The sequence below is a fragment of the Aptenodytes forsteri genome, unplaced genomic scaffold, assembly GCF_000699145.1.
Source record: "Aptenodytes forsteri isolate BGI_AS27 unplaced genomic scaffold, ASM69914v1 Scaffold96, whole genome shotgun sequence".
Taxonomy (NCBI): domain Eukaryota; kingdom Metazoa; phylum Chordata; class Aves; order Sphenisciformes; family Spheniscidae; genus Aptenodytes; species Aptenodytes forsteri.
The window spans coordinates 3,034,121-3,054,907 of record NW_008795029.1 but is presented as its reverse complement, the minus strand read 5'-3'; the positions used below and the strand labels follow the sequence as shown (position 1 = coordinate 3,054,907).

General features: G+C 39.3%; 1 protein-coding gene across 1 annotated transcript in view; it reads right to left on the bottom strand.

Annotated features, from left to right (window-relative positions):
- Positions 1 to 20,787, bottom strand: part of MCF2L (MCF.2 cell line derived transforming sequence like) — a 111,884-nt gene that overhangs the window by 25,265 nt on the left and 65,832 nt on the right. The window contains exons 4-12 of the mRNA XM_009276073.1: positions 18,442 to 18,532; positions 6,853 to 6,972; positions 6,278 to 6,394; positions 5,621 to 5,770; positions 4,810 to 4,934; positions 2,926 to 3,040; positions 1,827 to 1,946; positions 755 to 946; positions 356 to 547 (exon numbers count right to left, since the gene is read on the bottom strand). Of these exons, the coding sequence (XP_009274348.1) occupies positions 356 to 547; positions 755 to 946; positions 1,827 to 1,946; positions 2,926 to 3,040; positions 4,810 to 4,934; positions 5,621 to 5,770; positions 6,278 to 6,394; positions 6,853 to 6,972; positions 18,442 to 18,532 (1,222 nt within the window). The remainder of the gene's footprint in view (positions 1 to 355; positions 548 to 754; positions 947 to 1,826; positions 1,947 to 2,925; positions 3,041 to 4,809; positions 4,935 to 5,620; positions 5,771 to 6,277; positions 6,395 to 6,852; positions 6,973 to 18,441; positions 18,533 to 20,787) is intronic.

Here is a 20,787-nt window from a genome sequence, read left to right as displayed (position 1 = left end):
AAAAAAAAAAAAAAAAAAAAAAAAAAAAAAAAAGCAGTTACAAAGCAGAAGTCATACAAATATCAAGGACAGGCACGTATTTGCTACATAAAAAAAAAGATATTTCAAATACTTATTTGGGAGAAGTTTTTTTAAAAAGCAATCCTACTATCTGAAAAATTGTAGTTATTAAAAGGCTCTGAAGCCCTTGATGCTTATCCAAAGATATGACAGGACTAGGTAGGGAAATGTGTTGGCTTTCCAGTTCCCAGGTATAACTCCTAGTACTGATTATTTAGCTTTGTCAATGGCCATGGAAGAGAGCAATTCTAAAATTAACAAATGGACGCATACACACACATAAATCTTCTGGTACCTTTAGGTCCTCATTGAGGATGTGCGCATACTCTCTGTAAATTTTATTCAACTCCTTGATTTTATTGCCTGCACCAGTGTCCAGGAATTTCTCAATCTCCTGTAATGCTGATTCTGCACCATCCTGAGACTGACACTTATCTACCGGCTGCGAAGCCAGCAGATAAATTCCTTCATCGCACCACTTCAACGACTAGAAACAGAGAAAAGAACAGGCTTAGAATGCACCGATGTCAGCATCAAGAGGTCTAAAACATTTCATATCTCTATTTCTGACGTATTCAGCTATTTAAGGAGAAAACTTCAGCACACCCAGATATTTTTACCTGCCATTTACCAACTAGTTGACTGAAGTTTTAGCAAACAAGGTGGGAAACAGAACTGTTCATACAAAATTTACCTTTTCTAGTAAGCCATGCAGTTCCAGAGATTTGTTAAGAAGATTCCTCCTCCGTTCTGTCTCAGTAGTGAAGGCATCACAGAGATTATGAAGTTCACTGCATTTTGGAATAATGGAGTCCACAGCATAATGATTGCTTTGAATAAAAGCATCACTCTCTGAGGCTAGCATTCTGGCTTTTGCTATAGTTTCCTAAGAAAGCAAGCACTGATTTAGGTACATCTTTCCTTGGATCAACATCAATGAAAAAAATTAAAAATTATACCATTTATTTTAACGCAGTAAAACACACATGTTGGTAAAGAATAAATCTTTAGTTAACAGCTGCCTTGCTTAATAAATCAAAGTGATTTTCTGTCTTCCCAGATGCCCAAGAACTTTTATGCCTCCTTCTTTATTGTACCAGAGTACTTCAGAAACGTTAATGACTTTAATCATATGCCTCCCTGTGAAGGAACCACTATTGTCTTTCTATGCCTTAGTTATTCAGCAGCATGTTTGTGTGCATATGTATGCAATTTGGAGTACAGCAGCAATCTGAACCCAAATTAAAATATACCTAACTCTGGCACCTCAGCCTCAAGAGCAACGATCTCACTTATAGAGCTATATATTTTATTGTGAAGCACAGATCATAATAAGGTTCGCTTTCTACATTGTTCAGAGTGTATGTTTCTGTTGGTCATCTTTTAACATACTGTACATTCAATACACAGCTTTCTCATTTCTGAGATTTAATGAAGTAAGTGGCTTTAATAGGAATGGAAGTGGCCCCTTGATCACTAAGTGCGGAACTTGGCTACATAGACACTTCATGCAATTCTTCCACGAACCGATCACACCAACTTTGTGATTAGTCACTCTGCTCTTTGTTGAGGGGTGCCCGAGAACCGGGCCACTCCAATGGTTAAAGACTTTATTCCAAATTCCTTCTGTACATTACTTGAGACACTGATTCTGCCCCGTTGTCGGCTTAAGCTCTGCTCATAAGATATAGTCAATAACCAAATACAGTTCCCTTCCACACATGCATTGTCATACTAGAAATTAGGGAGACTTGCAGAGTTCTTACACATGATTTTTCTTCAAAGTTGGCAAGATCTTTCAAAATGTGCTCCACATGCGAACAGCTGTTTCCGACATCTGTGAAAGCAGACAGTCTCTCGGACACAATATCCAAAGCTGCTTTGACCTGAAATGAGACACAGCTATGTATCAATGAAGATGATTCCACCTCTCTGGAGACCCATCAGTTAAATTGCTGATAGCCGCTATTTCCAGGCAGGTGACTCACATTTTGGGGTTACTGGGGCACAGAGACAAACCGCTTTTTTGTTGGCCTACCTTTACCCCCGATTCAAAATGAAAACAAATACAAAGAAAAGGCAGTGAAGTAATCCTGTTTCCTGGTACTGAAAAAAAAAATGCAGCAAAACTAATGCTCAGGAAACATTTATGATCCTGCTTTTACCAGATGACAACACCACAAAGCGACATTAACATAAACAGCAAAACGTGAGGGAGAGGTGCTCACCCTAACAATTAGGTGAGAGACAGACATACAGACAGACAGACACACACACTTGTAAGAGGGTTTCTGAGCATTGCTCCCATGGAGACACAGGGCCGTGCTCTGAGATCAGCTACACCAGCATAAAGTGACTGTAGGTGCCATCAAGCATATGAGTTAAACTAACATGAGATCAGAAACTGGCTGTAAAAATTTTAGCTCAGCCTCCACCCAGCTTCTAACAGTGTGGTTGACAACTTCCCACCCACAACGTTGGAGACTGTTTTATAAAATTTCAGCCAGAAGGTTTAGGTAAGTCTTGGTTCCATAAAAGGGCCTATTGGCAAGATGAAAGCTTTGCAGCCAGCATATTATGCTTCTGTGGTGGAGAACAGGTTTCAAAGGAGTTTTTGAATGCTTATACACTGCTGGGGCCATGGAAAAAAAAATCATAAGACTGCAGAAGAGAAGCTATTATGTCTCTATAGGCAAGTATTCAAGGTAGTAAAGATAGCAGGATGTCAAGTAAGGACATGTACAAGAAAAAGGTTGGAGAAAGCTTTCAAGCACACACAAGAGCTGCAAAAACAACAGGGGGAAGTATTTTCTTCTGAATTGTTTTTATATTACCAAATATTGACTGCCACCAAGTAGTTCTCACCTCTCTAAAATTCTGTTCAAAATTCCGAAGGCGCAGACACTGCTCAAGTTTTTGCTGATGCTTAATCCAAAACTCATCAAAGGCAGTCTCCGTTTCATGTAATTGAGCCAGAAGCCTTTAAAAAAAAAAAAAAAAAAAAAGAAATACTGTAGAATGAAGGGTGCAACCTTCAAGGGACAATACAATCTTCCACAGTAAACAAAAAGCCTCCTCAAAGCAATATTTTCCAGAAAAAATAAACTGGATACAGGAAACTTTTTTGAGTATTGCACAGAATTGTTTCCTAGAATAACATTGATGTAAAACTGAAACCCAACACAAACATTAAGTTCTGAAAAATTGGCAAGTGCTGATTTGAAGCTAGCTGCTGCACATACTACTTCTCAGCTCTGGCCTGGGGACATGGTGACTTGGGGCTAGCAAACATAAATAAAACATGCAAATGTGTGTGGGCTAGGACCCAGAGGAAGCCAAGCCTTGGGCAATATGGAAAAACGAAGGCAAAAATTTGTACTGCTGTGACTAGCCAGCTGCCCTTATATTTCATTCCTTGGAGTAAGGCTCGTAACAAACCTGAAGGTCATTGCTCCTCGTCATCTGAGCAGAGTTACTACTTAAATATCACAGGCAAGTGTACAGCAGCACTGCGATGAAAAGAATCATCTTCAATTATAATTTTGGCCAATGCCTTAAGAATTTTACTTTTCAACTTATCTTCCAATATTGCATTTGACAGTATGGTATCCTATGGACTTGTCTTTACAGTGTGCTTTGCTGTACTTAGGCTACATCCAGGGAAGGCCATACATCAGAATTTTAATGAATTTTTGTCTTTAATAGCACAGAAGTGAACCCTGAATTTACAAGTTAAAAGGGATTAGAAAAAAGGTGAAGACACAAACACACAGAGTTTGTTCCAACTTCCGTCAGATATTGTATCGAGTGGGAACGTTTTGGATAAATTAGCAACCTCCACCCCAATTGTCCTTCGGATAGCTGATAGCAACAACGACCAAAAAAGTGACTCCTGCCAAGCTTTGTGGATTGGAATGGACAGTTATTTGGAAACAAAAGTCGGCCCAAGTGTAACAGAAACATGGAATGACAGACAAAAAAAGAATGCAGAATACTGCCTGGGGGAAATGAGCTATGTTTTCATAGCTTTGTGCAAGTTTACATCTGTGCTATGGTGATATAATGTCTCCAAAACTGGCAGTAATTTAAGGTGGGGGGGAGCAAAGGTAAACAACATCTATTACTTATATGCCCAAAGGAAGCATATAGGAAGTTTGTGCATAGATACTTCAAGAGCGGTGTACTCCCTAGTAGCCCTTTAAAGGCTACTAACAACACTGATAAGATATCAGCAATGTTAGAAGCTCCTTCAGGCAGGTTTAAAGAAAAAGATACCTCCCACTTCAATTCAAAAGGACTTAACAAAAGTGGACAAATCTGCTGAAAAGAAGGGATATATCACTTCTGTCTTCCCCTCCTGCTTTCCCTACAGCAGCGAAATTTCCTTGGATTGTACTTTAGTTTCTAAACAAAGCATCAATATTCTTTAAAATAAGGAAAAACTGCTCAACTATATAGTCCAAATCTGACAAAAAGGGAAAAAAAGAACAGCGTTGATTTATTGGTACTGGAACACAAACCGCCATCCCCTATTTCCTTACATCCAGGTGACACGGTAACAAACATCAGGGGATTACTTTGCTCAGGACAGTTCTGACAACAGAGGAGTTGTTTCTGAAAGTACCTTTTATATGTTCACATTGTAACATTTGCTTATTTGCTAAGCATGCATATGGAATTAAGTAAAAGAGCTGGGGAGGGGTCAAAAAACCCAGAAAAGCAGCATGTTCAATATTTTGCTCCTCTCACCTTTCCACCGTTGTTTGATTGTCTAGCTGATCTTGATTCAGTTTGTATTCAGGATTCTCAGTAACTGGTTTTGTAATACTTCCAAGGATATCATCTCCCTGTTCTACTGCTAACCTGATATCCTCCTACAAAACAAAACAAAAAACCCACACATTGTAGTTGTGTGTTGTTGGTTTTTTTTAAGCAGACTTCATAAGGCACCAAACTGGAAAAAGGATTTTGTTTTAATAGCAATAGAGCAAGCACAGTTTCATTAAAAGCAGTGTTTGACAGCAAATACAGACAGTAAATGCTAAATGTCAGCTTTTTCTACATTTACCACCTTAAGACCCCAGTGTAACTGAGTTGAATTTTCATGATAGATAGCCTTCTAGTGTCTTCTTAGGCTACAAATATCTCAAAAGTTTTAGATGTATAGTTTTGAAACTCCCAAATAGTTTTAATTTAAGCCGATTTGAAAGAACATTTGTCCGTTCTTCAAAAGGTCATATTTTCATATGCATGCAAATACAATCAAATTTCTTGTTGCAAACAAACTACAAATTGAACACACCACTACTTACAAAGGAGTTTCTGTTTCCACATACAAATCATTACGCATTTGTACATTAGTAAACTTCGCCTCAAGAATTGTCATTTTTGAATGCAGAAAGGATTTTTAACATCACACCAAGCAAAACAAGTTCAGTAAGATTTCAATGTTTCACATTATTATTGTCTATTAACATCCTCCAGATTTTCTGTTAACATTATTAGCTATAAACTAAAACACAGTTTAACTAGAAGACAGCATCTTACAGAAATTACATACCTTCATTTTGTCCTTCTTTTCTGTGTGTGTTGCAAGAAGGGAGCTGGTTGATTGCACATCATTTGGTAGTTCTGTTTCAGCCAGCTCAGTCCCGATGGACTGAAGAATCTGAGCTGTTTGCTTAACCTTTTGGGCGAAACCTTCTATAGCCTTTTAGAATAAAAACCATTAATGATGTTTCATGCTTATCACGTGCATACGTACAGACAGACACATACACACAAAATATAACTCAAAACAAACCCGAGCAGATGAATTACGAGACTGAAAAATGGTCAAAGTATAATTTTGCAAGCAACAGATACCGTCACCATTAATTCCTTAATTGTATGTTTTTCCTAGGCTCATATCAGGTATATCTTCCTCATATTTTTATAATCTGGAGTTATTCTACAACTTGAGCTTTTTCTTTCTCGTAGCAAAACCAATAAACCTCAACACAATAATACACTGTAGTTCCTTTGCTCCGAGTGTTCCGAAAACCACTCCCAAATTATTACTCATTTTTTTTTCTCTAAGATGACTAAGTACCATTGGGAACATCTTCTCACTCCGAGCAAGTCAACTTGCATCACTTGGAATCTGTTTTATAAATGACAGGGTATAAAACAGAAGGGTTCATTAAGCTGAAAAGTTAAAACAAAAACTTAGACTTACAGTGCGATGGGACAGCCATCTGTTATGGCAGTAATCCAGGGTGCCACCAAGATCTTCTGTTAATTGTGTTTTATCAATGTAACCCTGCAGTTCTGATACTGAGCCCAGCATTATGATCTGCAGCAGCAATGAAAAAAAGTGAATGCAAACAGTGGCAAGAAGTCCCTTATTAAGGATTCGAAGCCCCATCCTTCAGCCTCTGATAGAGAAATTTCAGTTTAATACAGAAGCAAGTGAACGGAACTATTTCCTTTGGGTATAGAATAAACAAACTTAACCATTGCTTCAGTTGAAGATGACGTAAATTTAAATAACAGCAAATAAGCACGAGCACCACACTTAAGAGTGCATATTAAAATAAAGCTTATGAATTATACAACATAAATGACTCCATCGGGGTTTTTTATCTTGATAAACCATACATGGCTATTTTCTAAGATTCAAGATTCAAAAATTACCTTTAAGCGGGGCTTTTTTTTGTTGGTTTTGGTTTGTTTTTTTTTTTGGTCCTCATCGGCTAGATTAAGTACTTTAACAGATCCCTGATAATAAAGTGAAAACAAAGGATTACTTACAGGTACTTTCATTTTAAACTCATCTTTGTTGAACTTGAAAGCAATGTCCGAGAGAGCTCGATGTAAAAATCCTGTTGGGCGCAGAACGAGGACTAGTTGCAGGTTTCCTGGGAAAGATGCCTGCAAAACAAATTTAGTTTGTTATTTTCTGTCTCAGCTCCAGAAAATATTTTTGAACAAGAAGAAGCCCCTGTTAAACCACAAACTAACCATATCAAAGGCCTCCAATAATGGGGTGACCAATTATAAACCTAGCAAGGTTTGCACAGAGCGCTTCATTCAGAGAGCATTTATTCATCTTTGGGAACAGGAATCTATTCTCCTGGAATTGAATTTTTCAGGACTGGCTTGTACTGCTTTTCAGCTAAGATTACATCCTAGCCAAGGAGGCTAATGAACAAACAGCGGTGGCTTAGCACTTTTTCAACAGCAGTACTTTCATGGTTACCTTATCTTCTCTTTAATAGAGGGTGCCAAGAGAAACCTCCATTATTGTCTGAACACCTAACAACACATTTCTAATTTGCGCATATACTACCTTGCCAGTTGCCTACACAAACTGTTGCCACCGAGACTGAATTTCTCAGGCAGTAGCTTAGAAATAAGCTTTAATTTTGCAGAGAAAAATAAAAATCAAACATAGTAATTCTGAGCTGTATTTTTTTCTCATCACCTTCCAACTAGTAATCTGATGGATCTTTCCCAGTTCTACAAGTGGTAGAGGGAAAACAGAAGAGAGGAGAAGGAAAGCAAAAAATAGCATTAAATTACTAAAAATCAACCACTGCCGTGGCAGAGGTTTGCATACTTGGCATTGCTAAATTGGCATTTAGCCATTCTTGAAATCATGCAAGTCGTGTCCTCTGTTCAGTATTTCCTCTGCAGAGAGGCAGTGAAGCTTACTAAAGAAATTATCATTATAATGATTAAGTATGCAATTTTATTCATTATACTGTTGGAAATTATGTCACATTTCTAGCAAATTGAATTACAAAAAAAAAGCCAACCAAAAAACAAACACTGACTGAAGCTATTAAGCTATGCTCTGTTTCCATGTCTGGTTGGAGAGTGGTTTAATACTCATTTTAAGGTTTCCAAGGGTTCCAGCATTGGAAATGACAAATTTTTAAAGAGAAAAGTAGTTACAAACTTTTCTGGAAGACTTCACAGATTCATTGTAGTTCCCCAGATATTCAGTGTACAACTGAGATCTCCAATTGACTGAGGAATCTTAAAGACTTGAGCTTTACAATCTGTCTCCACCTCAGCACTGTCCAAATTTTCTAGAAAGCACGGTGGTTCAGTCCCAAATGAGTCTATCCGAGGGCTGGGAACGGAATCCAGGTAATTCTGAGTGCCCATACCAGCTCCCCATCCTTGCACTGTAAACAATCTATGTGTATTAAAAGTAGTACACCCTGTGGACTTACTAACCCACAGTTATCAAACAGAGGAAAAACTTTACAGAAAATTCCTGACTGTATTGAGAAGCAGAAGTTAAGAAAAGATTATCTTAACCATTTTTTCTGAATTATCCAACTGCAAATTTATTTAAGAAAATTATTTAACTCACACTAAGAAACACTGCAAGAATGGACAAAAGAATTTTTTTTAATTAAATCTCCTGAATAATCTTTTTAGAATGATAACTATGCAGCCTATTCATTTAGACGTGTCAGTTTATTTTGTGCCTATAACAGCAGTGTGCACACTCTGACCGAGCTGTTAATTTTCACCTTAAACTCACAAAACATGAAATTTATTCAATGGCAATATCAACATTTCAGAAGAAAAAGCTCCAAAAAGAAATATATTTCAGATAACACACTTTGACAAAGTAATGGGTCTTCATGTGAGATATCCACCCCAGCAGATGACATCCAGACATACTGTCTTTGGCAGGGCATGTTTGTTACACATTTAGCCCTACCCAGAATACTGGGAAATGTCTATCCTGTTAGCTTCAAGTTGAGTAGATAAATTAAACACACAATGGCATGAAATGAAGCAGTGTGAAAGACACTGAATGGTAAAAGTAAGCTTTATCTTACATGTATGAGTAATACATTTCTTCATTCTAACTTTAAATTCTCACTTTTACACTTTGTGACTGTAGTCTAGATTTTTACTCCAGAGTTTTAGAGAAAATATCCTGAAAGAGACATGGGATCCTGGTGGACAACAGCTAAACATGAGTCAGGAGTGCGCTGCTGCAACAACCAAGGCAAATCAGATACCAGGCTGCATCCACAGGGACATGACTAGCAGAGATAGAGACGCAATCATCCCACTCTACTCAGTACTTGTCCAGCCACACCTAGAGCACTGTGTCCTGTTCTGGTCCCCACAATTCAAGAAAGATGCAGACAGACTGGAGAGGGTCCAAAGGAGGGCCATGAAGATGATCAAAGGGCTGGAGAACCTGCCCTATGAGGAAAGACTGAAGGAGTTAGGTCTCTCCTCCAGGGAGGAGAGAAGGCTCAGGAGGGACCTCATCACAGTATTCCAGCCGCCACTGAAAGGGTAGCTACAAAGAGGACAGAGGCTCTCTCTTCACAAGGAGCTGTGTGGAGAAGACAAGGGCCAACGGATGCAAGTTGCACCAGGAGAGGTTTCATCTCGATGTAAGAAAGAAATTATTTTACAGTGAAAACAATCATTCACTGGAACAACCTCCCCAGGGTTGGGGTAGCGTGCCCATCGCTGGAGGTTTTCAAGATGCAATTGGACAGGGTGCTAACTAATCTCATCGAGGCTCCCTTTCCCCACAAAAGGTTGGGCCAGATGATCTTTCGAGGTCCCTCCCAACCCTCCCAGGTAGGTGACAGTCCCACTCTACACTGCACTGGTGCGGCCCCACCTCCAGTACTGTGTGCAGTTTTGGGTGCCTCAATATAAGAACAACATCAAACTATCAGAGTGTGTCTGGAGGAGGGCAACCAAGATGGTGAAAGGCCTCGAGGACAAGACTTAGGAGGAGTGGCTGAGGTCACTTGATTTGTTCAGCTTGGAGAAGAAAAGGCTGAGGGTGACCTCATCACAGTTTACACCTTCCTCAAAGGGGGCAGCAGAGGAGGAGGTGCTGATCTCCTCTCTCTGCTGACCAGCGATAGGACACAAGGAAATGGAATGAAGCTGCGTCAGGGGAAGTTCAGATTGGACACTAGGAAAAGATTCTTCACTGAGAGGGTGGTTGGTCACTAGAACAGGCTCCCCAGGGAAGCGGGCATGGCCCCAAGCCTGTCAGAGTTTAAGGAGCATCTGGACGACGCTCTTAGTGGTGTGGTTTAGTTTTCGGTAGTCCTGTGAGGAGCAGGGAGCTGGACTCAAATGATCCTTATGGGTCCCTTCCAACTCAAGATATTCTATGATTCTAAGAACCCAGGCTGTTATTCTATGGTATTTTGACTATTACTGAAGCAAATAGTAGTAGCCAAATGCAATGCAATAGTAAATTTTTCTAAACTGTATTAGCTCTTATGAGAGAGTTTAATTGCATGACCAAATTAAGTAGGGTCTCTCATTAATGTTCAATTCAAAGAAAACAGATAGAGAATATACATTACAATTTTTCTCCATCTCAGTGTGTCTACCCAAAATGATGCTGTTGAAAATCACTACAGTCTTGTATCATCTAGACTAATTTCCATTCAAGACTTGCCAGAAGTTTTCTCAACCTCTCAGCAAAAGCTCAAATTCTAGATTACTCTGTCTACGACACTGTTCTTGTCTCCACTAGTCTGTCTCCTATGCTTCTCGTTTTTTGGTTTTGTTTTTTTTTTTTTCCCCCACCAAAAAACCCCCAGTCTCAAAAAATGATGCCGCCTCTGCTTGTCGTGGCTAGGAGTCAAATCTGCAAATTGACCTTTGTGAAACAATAACAAAAAAAAGTGAGGATTGCTACAGTAAACAATGATGGACCAGTGCCAGCTATTCCAGTTTATCTGAGCTTATATCTTCACTGCCCAAATATTACTATTTTCCTAACTTTTTTTTCTTTCTAAAGCCCTGGTGACTTGCAGAGACAATGATATGATGCAACAGACACTCCTCAGATGCGTTTGAACTTTATCAACCAGTCAACTTCACCCTGAACAAAAGAGAACAACAACAAAAAAATCTCTGTTCCAGTCCAGCAGCATATTTGTTTGAAGCCATTGTACATCAAGCAGGCAGAGCAAACAATGACTTCTCAACAATGCTGTGCCAAGTGTTAAGCACAAAAACAAATACTCATGTATGCTCAGTAGTGTCATAAAATAAAGTGCCTTCAAGGACTGTTTTAGTTAAGTCACTGAACATCATTGTGACTTGAAGAAGGGTTTGCGTGCTTGAAAACTGTTTTTTCCAAAAGTGTCCTTTTTTACTAGATTAATTAATATTAACTGCTCTCCCAACATCTTGTCTCAAATATTGCACTTCAACTCATTTAATGCCTATGCAAAAGAGACCAGTGGGGAAAAAACCAGTGTCATATTTTTGGTATCCTCTATGAAAATTAGGGTAGCCCCTATTCTATTCTAGCCCAACCCATATATTCCTTCGTCTCTCTTGCATCAGCACTGGCACTTGTTTGATACTTCATGACACTCGTGGGATTAGTTTTCTATCTGCTTATCTCCTTCATTTCCCCATCCAGTCAGGCCAGTGCCGATTCCAAAGATACAGAAAAAGATGTAGATGTGCATGTAGTTATCAGCTTTGAAATAAACCTGATCAAACCAGGAATTTATATACAGCACAGCCCTTAAATCAAAACCTTCCAATACACTGAGATCTTTGTTGCCCTATGAGTACCCCAAACCTGGAACACGGGAAGAACATTCGCTGGCTGGACAAAACAGGAGCTACCTTAAATCCTGGGGGAAATCAGTTAATAAATACTCAGGAGCAGGTTGACCTGCCTGCTTTCAGGCCTCCGCTTCTCAGGGATGGCGAGCTTCCCACTGCATGCTCCAGGCCTCTGGAAAGGGGGAACTTAGAGAGACTGAACCCAGCTGGGTTTTGGGCAAAATGTAAAGTTAAGTTAGTTGCATATAATCTTAATTATCACTTTCCTTCACAGAATATTAATGACAGAGAGGCTGTCCGTAGCACCAGCACTGACCCTGAAGTTAAGCAGCTGCTAATACAGGGAAGTAAGGAGAGGCAGGCCACCTCATGAATGAAGATGACATGATGCTGATGCCTGATAAGGAACCACAAAAGCTGAGCAGGAAACAACCCCTGCCTGATGCTCGATAAGGGGTGGTAGCAGCTTATTTGCAGGGAAGGAAGGACAGCATTTCCCCGAAGACAGGTACTGAGATTCTTCTTATCTTTGGTTTCCACTGTGTAACGTGGTCTTGCTCTGTTGGTGCCCACAGGGAGCTATTTAAGTCACTCAACAATTTTACCTGCACCAGTCAGGCAGAGCAGCAATCCCACACACTCCCGGCTGACAGCAATTGTAAACAGCACATATGTGCTGTAGGCTATTGGGCAGATGGGATTTTCAAAGGAGGAATAAGTCTCCTTAAATTGCATACTTTACAATAGTCACAATATTCACTGAGACAGGATGCAGTGCTGCCAGGCTGCCGCTCCCCAGAATAGGCAGCACAGGAGCAGGGCGATGGCCAGGGTCTAAACCCAGGAGCCAGTCACCACAGCTTTCAGCAGTGAATACCAGAAATTGAGCTTTTGGAAAAGAAAACCAACACCTTTGACTTTTCATATCTCAGGTTTCCTCCTAGGGCTTATTTAGTATACAAAGAAATTATGTAGATAGATACGTGTACCTTTTAGACAGAGATGCACTTAAAATAAAGTTGCAGTCTGCTGTTCACAGAGCAATTCACTCAGCTCCCCCGGTGCTCAGAAGTCTTTCATACCTCTACACAGCAAAGGAAAGCTGTTCTGATAAACAGTGAACCTACAATCCCTTTTCTTCTGCTTCCCAAGTAAACAGCCAGCTTTCAGAAATATCTGAACCATGCAAGCCATCAAAGAGCTAATGCTTGACTCAGTTTTAGTAGTTCTGTCTTAAAATACTGGGAACAACACTATTTTTCATTTTATGAAGAGCTTCAATATACCCACATTACCAAACTCTGTGGTGGTGTTTTCCCTTCTGCACTTATTACTATGCCATAAGCCACAGGGCACTTCTTTCCAAAATACCTCTGTATATAAAGGAGCTAATAAGGACCTTCCCCCCCAAGACTGTTTATTCCTGCCTTGAATGAAGTCTCTTACACAGGCTTCTTGTCAAGAAAGAATCTTGAATTAAATCAATTCATAAAAGGAGCAGTTTGAAATCTAGTTTTAAAAACATTGAGCTGTTTTGCATTAGATCTGGGTTTAATGCTTGTGATGTTATGATCCTGTTTTCAGAGTTTAAGTGATTCACTTCTCTCTTTTTACATATTAAAAACCCCCATGTAATAAAAAGGAAAAATGGCTGACTATACAAGGATAACCGTGAAACTGCCTGCACATATAAAATTCTCAAAACATCCAAAGCAATAAGAGAAAACCATGCAGCATTCCAAAATAACCTTTTTAGTTTATAATTTACTGGATTCATTCATAGCAATAGCTACAAAATTAATACAAATACTGTTCTAGCTTCATCATACTGTCAAGTTCTTGGTCTTGCTTTGAATCCACGCAAAAATGAGAAACATGACTAGGGGCTGAAAAGAGAGCAGGTTTTTTCAAACTTAACCCATACAAATTGTGAAGTGTCATTACAGTTTTCAGGACATGATGCAAAGAGCTAGCTAGAAACTGGACTAGTGGGAAATACCTATCCATAACATAAAATAGAGCCTTTCATGGAGCATCAGTTACTAATCGCATCTTTTCTTCATCAAGAACTCACCAAGACACTTAACGTCTCTCTACAAACAAGGTCAGAGAACTCAAGGTCGGATTACTGTAGTTCACTGTTTCTCACCTTGGTTGTAAAGCCAATGATAAGACTCCAAATGGCACAAAAACAGGACTGCCTGGCTCCTGCAAGGTTTAGGCTGTTATTAGCACTCCAGTCTCTCCATTGGCTTTTGGTCTCCTCCTGCCAGCTAAAGGTCTTGGCCCTAATCTTCAAAGCAATTAATGGGCTAAGCTTCTGTTACAGTGAAGACTGCATGTATGCAGAGCAAAGAAAAACAGTGCCCTGGACAATGCAGTCCAAAACAGAAGGCACGAAACTTTCACACAACGCATCCTTAGTCAAAGGTGGCAAATCAGGAAGCAAACTTTCCCAGGAGGTTGGATAAACCCCGACTCTTGTCACATTTAGAAAGGGCTGCAAAGTTTTGTAACTGGATAAACCTTTCTCACTGCCACTTGAGTGACCTCCATACCAACTGTTTCCTCAAGAGCAGTTGCCCACACGTATGTTACTCCCTAAGCACCAAGTTTAAGCAAGTTTATTTTCTCTGGACTTTCACTCATAGCCATCCATCAGCCTCATACTGAAACTTTTCATGATGTTGAGTGCAAGTTTTTTATTTGTCTAAAAGGCTGAGTTCACACTTCACTTCAACCTTTCCCTCAAGATGGAGGAAGACGATGACAGGACAACAGAGACAAAAACAATGTAATGACACAGGCTTCATTTTTTTTAAGAAAACACACTGAAGCTATGAACAGAGCAGTGTGAAACCCCAGAACACATTGACTAGTAATGTGCCTTGCTCCTACAGCTGTGGATTGAATATTGCTTGTTTGGGTATGATAACACTAGGAGAGAAAAAATAAAATTAAAAAAGAGTCATTTTTGACTGCATGGAAAGGAAAAAGGGATCAATTTGTCTGGTGTTTGTCATTCATCTGACTTCAGTTGGGACAATATGGAGCCGTTTTACCAAGCTATGTGACTGCTCCTCCTTGTACCCTCATTCAGGAACCATGCCTTATTTCCATGAGCCTGCCCACGTGCTCAGCCACAGGAGCTAAAAAGTTCAGCAAGGTCTTGTGTGTCTCCGTATACAGCGTTTAACTGAAAACAGTTATATATTATAATATACATTATAATACAAATTTAGAAGAATCTCAGCAGCTGACAGGGCAAAAACTTAAGAATTTTTGTATCTTCAACAGCAATGTAATAAGCGTGAACAACTTGCAACGGCTAACTTCGATATTTTTCTTGTAATACCTTTCAGTTTTCTATGGCCTCTCTAGGAAGATGACAGTTTACTGCCAAGACTTCACACTTAACAACATAAAGCTTGGCTTTTGGTGTCTCTACCAGAACTCCACCTCTCAGCCTGGCTATCCCAGTAGGCTAGATTCTTCCTAGAGACTCAACAGCAGGGATGAATTCTGTCCAACTTACAGTCATCTAAAAGCTAAGCTTTCTATATAGTCAACAGTATCTCTAGGTTATCCATCCCACCTATGTCAGATAGGATGAGTCACCCTCCAAACACGTGCCATTCTTAACTGCACTAGGCTAATAGCTTCACTTTAGCTAAATCAGGGAAAAAAAAAAAAAAAAAAAAAAAAAAAAAAAAAAAAAAAAAAAAAAAAAAAAAAAAAAAAAAAAAAAAAAAAAAAAAAAAAAAAAAAAAAAAAAAAAAAATCATTTGCAGTGTCTCTTAAGCCACAGAGTCTGCAGTCTTGCACTGGCTAAGGACAACCTCCTGGGCCGCCTGCCCATTGCAACTTTGTCAAGTAGAGTATAACAATAGCAAATCCTGCAAGCCTGGGCATGTGCTTGCCACAATCTCTCTGTCACATCCCAGGAAAAAAGGGGCCATCTTTCAGCCCAGTGCCTCTGGCTTTGGCTTCAGTTCTGCTGTTGCTGCATGTGCTTCAGCAGCAGTCATCCTGGGTGAATGGTGCAGCCACTGCCCTTCCACTATGTCTGCAAAAATAGGTTTACCTCGTCTTCACAGCCTCGACTCTATAGCAACCCTAAAATATCAGCGTGAAATAGATATTCAGCTCATCATTGCTCATTTTCTGTCCCAGGAAAGAAAATGATCCCTAACAACAAAGAAGGAAAAACGAAGCCTAGAAATTTTTCATAATATGGAAAGATTTTCCACATTAATTTCAGCCTGAAACAAAAAGTCTTTATTCATTAGTTTTGTTTCAAAATGTACTTCTACCACCTACTAGTACAAACCAAACATTTGTGCGTGAAGAGTCTTGGAAATAACATAAAATAACAATTATTAAAAAAAAAGTACATGTTAGTATGAGTTTCTGGTTAGCAGCTGCTCAGTGCTTACAAATATTATTTCCTGCAGTTGTCGGGATATTAGTGATGGGCAGATGCTCCAGCCAGGACATTCCTGTTGGGCAGTGCTCCAGCCACAGGAATCTGTGCTGGCATCTCTGATTTCACAAATTGAAAGGGTCAACCCCCTTCGGGCAATTAGAGAAAAATTGGGAAAGATGGCTGGGAAGACGCTGCAGGACCTAGTACAAATGAGCCAACAGCCAAAACTCTCCTCTCAGATAACGTGAGACACTCATCCTCGCACACAGCAGTAAGCTTAAGCAATCAAAACTGCTAGAGATACCAGGCTTTCAGACATAAGGTTCAATTTAGACAGCCCAAATGACACTTAGATGCTTGATCACTACCAAAAGACAACTCTGATGGTTAGGAAAACCAAAGAAGTGGAAGTTAAGCCTCTAGTTACCCTTGAGCCGTTTAAAAATCTTTGTCCATCAGCAGGACCCAGAGAAATCCTCGCTACTTTGGCGCAAGATATGTATCATGTATACTTGGCTTTGTTTTTTTTTAAGTAACGGACAGCAGAAACCTATTTAGAGTTCACTTATGGCAAATATTACTGTAAAGAAATGGTGGAGACGGTAAACAAGGACTTGTCACTACATCTTTTTTTGGAATGGGAAGGTAAAATTTTCAAGTGTTCAGGGATGATGTAACTATTGCAGAAGCCCAAGAGGAGTACCACCACACGCATCCACGGGTGCAATATAAAGCCAACGCTGAGCCAGTTCAGTGAAAAGAAACAGATATATAAAAAAAAGATCATGCCTCTAACAGATTAGACTTCAGATAGGAAGCATGATTTCTCTTTTAAATAAAGCTCACAGAAGAGTGAGAAAAGAAGAAAAAAGAAAAATAACCCACCATCAACAGCGCTGCAACCCACAGAGCTCGCTGCACTTAACACCCTTCTCCAGGCAAAGCCCTTAGGCACCAACACCATCACTACAATGATGGATCCCATATCACGGGGAATAGATACTCACAGGTTCTGTATACTGTGCTTCTAGACAAAATAACACACACTGGAGGAACATTACCATAAATGTTAATATTATGGCTATAAGCAACATGTCTGTATGTAATTGCCCCCCACCCCCTACCACCTCAATTACATAAATAAGAGGACTATCTTATGTGGAATACTGATCTGTCTTTAAACAGAAACTACAACATTGAATTTTGAAAGAGATTCAAAAACTCCAGGGATATAGTCCTTTTTCTTTAATCACCCCAAATTGTGCTGCTCTCAGTTTCCACTACTGGAATCTGTTCAATGCTGCATCTCAAAATTTCAAAGTGAACTGCAAAAGCAAGTTTTGCTAATATTTCTGTATATTTTTAATATTTTAAACATTCCTAAACATACTTATTGTGGAAACAGTTGTACTGCGGGAATATTATATCATTATATATTCATTCACAAAAAGTCATATAGTAGGAGTGATACATTACCTTTAAATAAACACCTTTTAATTTACAATAAACAAGCAGTTCTTTGGTCAAAATGGGGCTACACAAAAATGATATTTACTGTTTTGATTTGACTTTTATTTTACAGAGCTTAAAATTTTCAGCCATGAAAAATTAAAGTTCTTATGGCTCTGTTTTTCAGCACTTACTGGAAAGATTATCAACACTAACAAATCAAGCAAGGATAACAAGAAAAAAACCCCCAAAAAGTAAACAAACAGTATGGTAAGCACATGATAAACATGAATCTGTCTTTTCCTACTTGTGCTAAAAAAAAAAGCCTCTAATAAGCTTAGTTTTCATATTTAAAAAAATATTAATTAAAAAGGAGACTGAAAGTAACCACTTGTGCTGTTGATTGATCATAGTAGATACGTAAGATTTTCTTCCTTACAAGCAACCTTTGTTTTAATTCGAACACCACAAGATCAGCTTTTACACCTGCATCCTTTCACAAGTGGTAAACTAAATCAGGACCCTCATCCTCAACTCTTCCTAAAAAGGAAGCTCACTTGAATAGTGAAAGGTGGACCCAAAGCTCTATGAGATGCACAGGCTGCCCATGCAAATATTAGTTCCCACCTGGGAGAGCTGCATGCCGCACACATTCGCGCACACACACACACGTGCACACACACATGCTCTCCAAGTGCCTTCTCAGGCTGATGTCCTGACCTGCAAACTGCATTAAAAGCACATCATAGACACATGATGCTCAGTCCCAGTCAACTGGGATACAAAAGCACTACTGGATACTTTTCATGTCATATATCAACTAACATTTTGTTGAAGAAATAAAGTCATTGCTGCTTTTCTACTCATAAGAGGAAGGTTCAACATGGAAAATCTTTAAGGAGTTAATTTAAAACAGTACTCACTGCTATCCGCAGTATGGAAGCTTTCACAGAGGTCCATTTGTCCTGTCTGCGATCTATGACAAGAATAAATCCAATTCCAGCATCTCGTAAACTAAGTTTGGAGGAGGAAAGAAGAAAAAGAGAAATTTAGTTAAAAATACAAATGAAACTCCCCTGGTTCTCTCACTAAAAAAAGCAGTTAAAAACTAGTTAAAAAAAAAAAAAAAGTAGCTTGACCTTTTTGTGCAGAATCTTCTTTATTTGAGACTTATAGATGAAGATACACTATACTACACAGATGCAGTAGTCCCAAATAAGTTCCCCAGAGCTTCAAACCATATTCAAATAATGAATTCTTCTTTTTCACGAAAGATAGTTTTTACATTTCTTGTACTGAGATTATTTCAGAGGAAAATAAACTCTTTTGATTTTCCATTGTTTTGGTGCTGATATAATCCCTCCTTCATGCTGTTTTCAGTATAATTTCAGGATCAAAACAAAGTTGTTTTCCTTTTGCATCTGCTTTTAACCTTCTGTTTGAATTGTCTTCCTCCTCACTGGTATTTAAAACTCCTTAAAAACGCAGATCCTTCTGCACATTCCACAATATTGCTCCGCGCATCTGAAATTCTCACATGCTTCCAGGTTGCAAACTTGTTCCCAGGTGCATTTTTACGTTCACCGAAACAAAAAATCCCTATGGCGTTTAAACACTCCAAATCATAGATGAGAAAAATGAGATCAGATGCACTTCTCCGGAACGGAAACATCTGTGAGAGAGATCCCGCTCAAATCCTTGCGTACGGGTGACCTTTCTTTTTCGCCTGTGCTCAGCTGCATGTGCTACCGAGTCCCAATCAAGGGATCTGCTCCTGTTTTGTAATTCCCCATCTAAGCCAATTGTGCCGTGCCAGCAGCAGCCCTTGCCAGCCAATCGCAATCAAAATGGAAACGACAGGCAAATACAAGGCAGACGGGCTCGGATTTGTTATTTTCTCATATATTTGGTCATTTTTAATATATGTGCTGTATTTTCAGTCCAGATAATAATTTACTGCAAGGCCTACTGTCTGCACTGTGTGACATTTAGAAATATTGTGCATCTATTTGTTATCGTCGTACCTTAAAAGACAGTATAAAAACCAATACAACAGAACGTCAGGATCCCTTATTCAACATTGCTGAATCATGAAAACACCAGCTTTGCTTTATAAGATTATGTAGCATAATAATAAGAGGATGTTGAGGAGGATGAAGAGCACAGGTACCCAGATGTGTCATCTTAAGCTATTCTTCAAAATTACAAATTTAAACATGACTCACAGTCTATCCCCTCTCTTTTACAAACTGTAATATCTCTCAAATTTACAGACTAGACATTTAGGGAAAAACATGAATAATCATAAAAAATGCAAAGGAACACTTGCTTTCTTTCAAAGGAAGCTAAGCAGTCATTTTAACATCGGAGAATATTAGAAACGACCCCCCACTGCCCACATTCAGCGCACGTTACTTAACTCTTGCCTCTGGGTTAGGACAACACTGATAAACAACATCTGAGTACTTGCCTTGTAAGCCTGAATAACCCTTGCAGACAAACAGGGCTTGATATTAGCAATATGCTTCGCACTACAGTAAATTTCCATGATTTACTAAAGCTTCCCCTCTTCCTTTCTTTATTGGAAGGGCAAGAGGAAGAGCGAGATCCAGATTGATTTTAGCATCTTCCTGTTCCCCATTTAAAGTTCCCACCATTTTAATCTTTAGTCACTGAGCAAAATAAAATGCTAATAGCAACCATGTTCCACAATAATCAGGTAGCAAAACAAACTCCTTGGGTCACACAGCCTAAACGTGGATGAATGGAGGCAAAAAGGTGTTACAGCTGTTCCCACAGCAGTTTATGTGGATTTTGAAGAGTATTAAGACTCTTAAAGAGCTATTTCCCCTGCTCAGTAGAAGTCCCCAGGAGTCCTGAAATTTCTGCATACTTCCTCAGTGGAAGCATAATCTCAGATCCCACAGAGTATCTAAATGCAACATCTGTATCATATTTCAAGAAACTATTGACATTTCTGCACAACAGGAATAAAACTAAAGCCTCTGACAGAACATTAATCAGATTTCTCTCCAGGAGCACAGGGAAAGACAGGCTCAGCTGGGATCCTGGAGAAGATCTAGATGGCAGCTACACACAGGTAATCATCTGCCTCAACACCTGGTAATAAGCAGAGCTTAATATCATTCTCTTACAAAAAAAGACAAGGCTTACTTAAGTGGAAGAGTTGACAAAGGAAAGCACATCTCTAAGATAGCCCAAATGATGTCTTTAGCCAGCCGCCTTCTCCCACTGAATCAAGTCGAGGG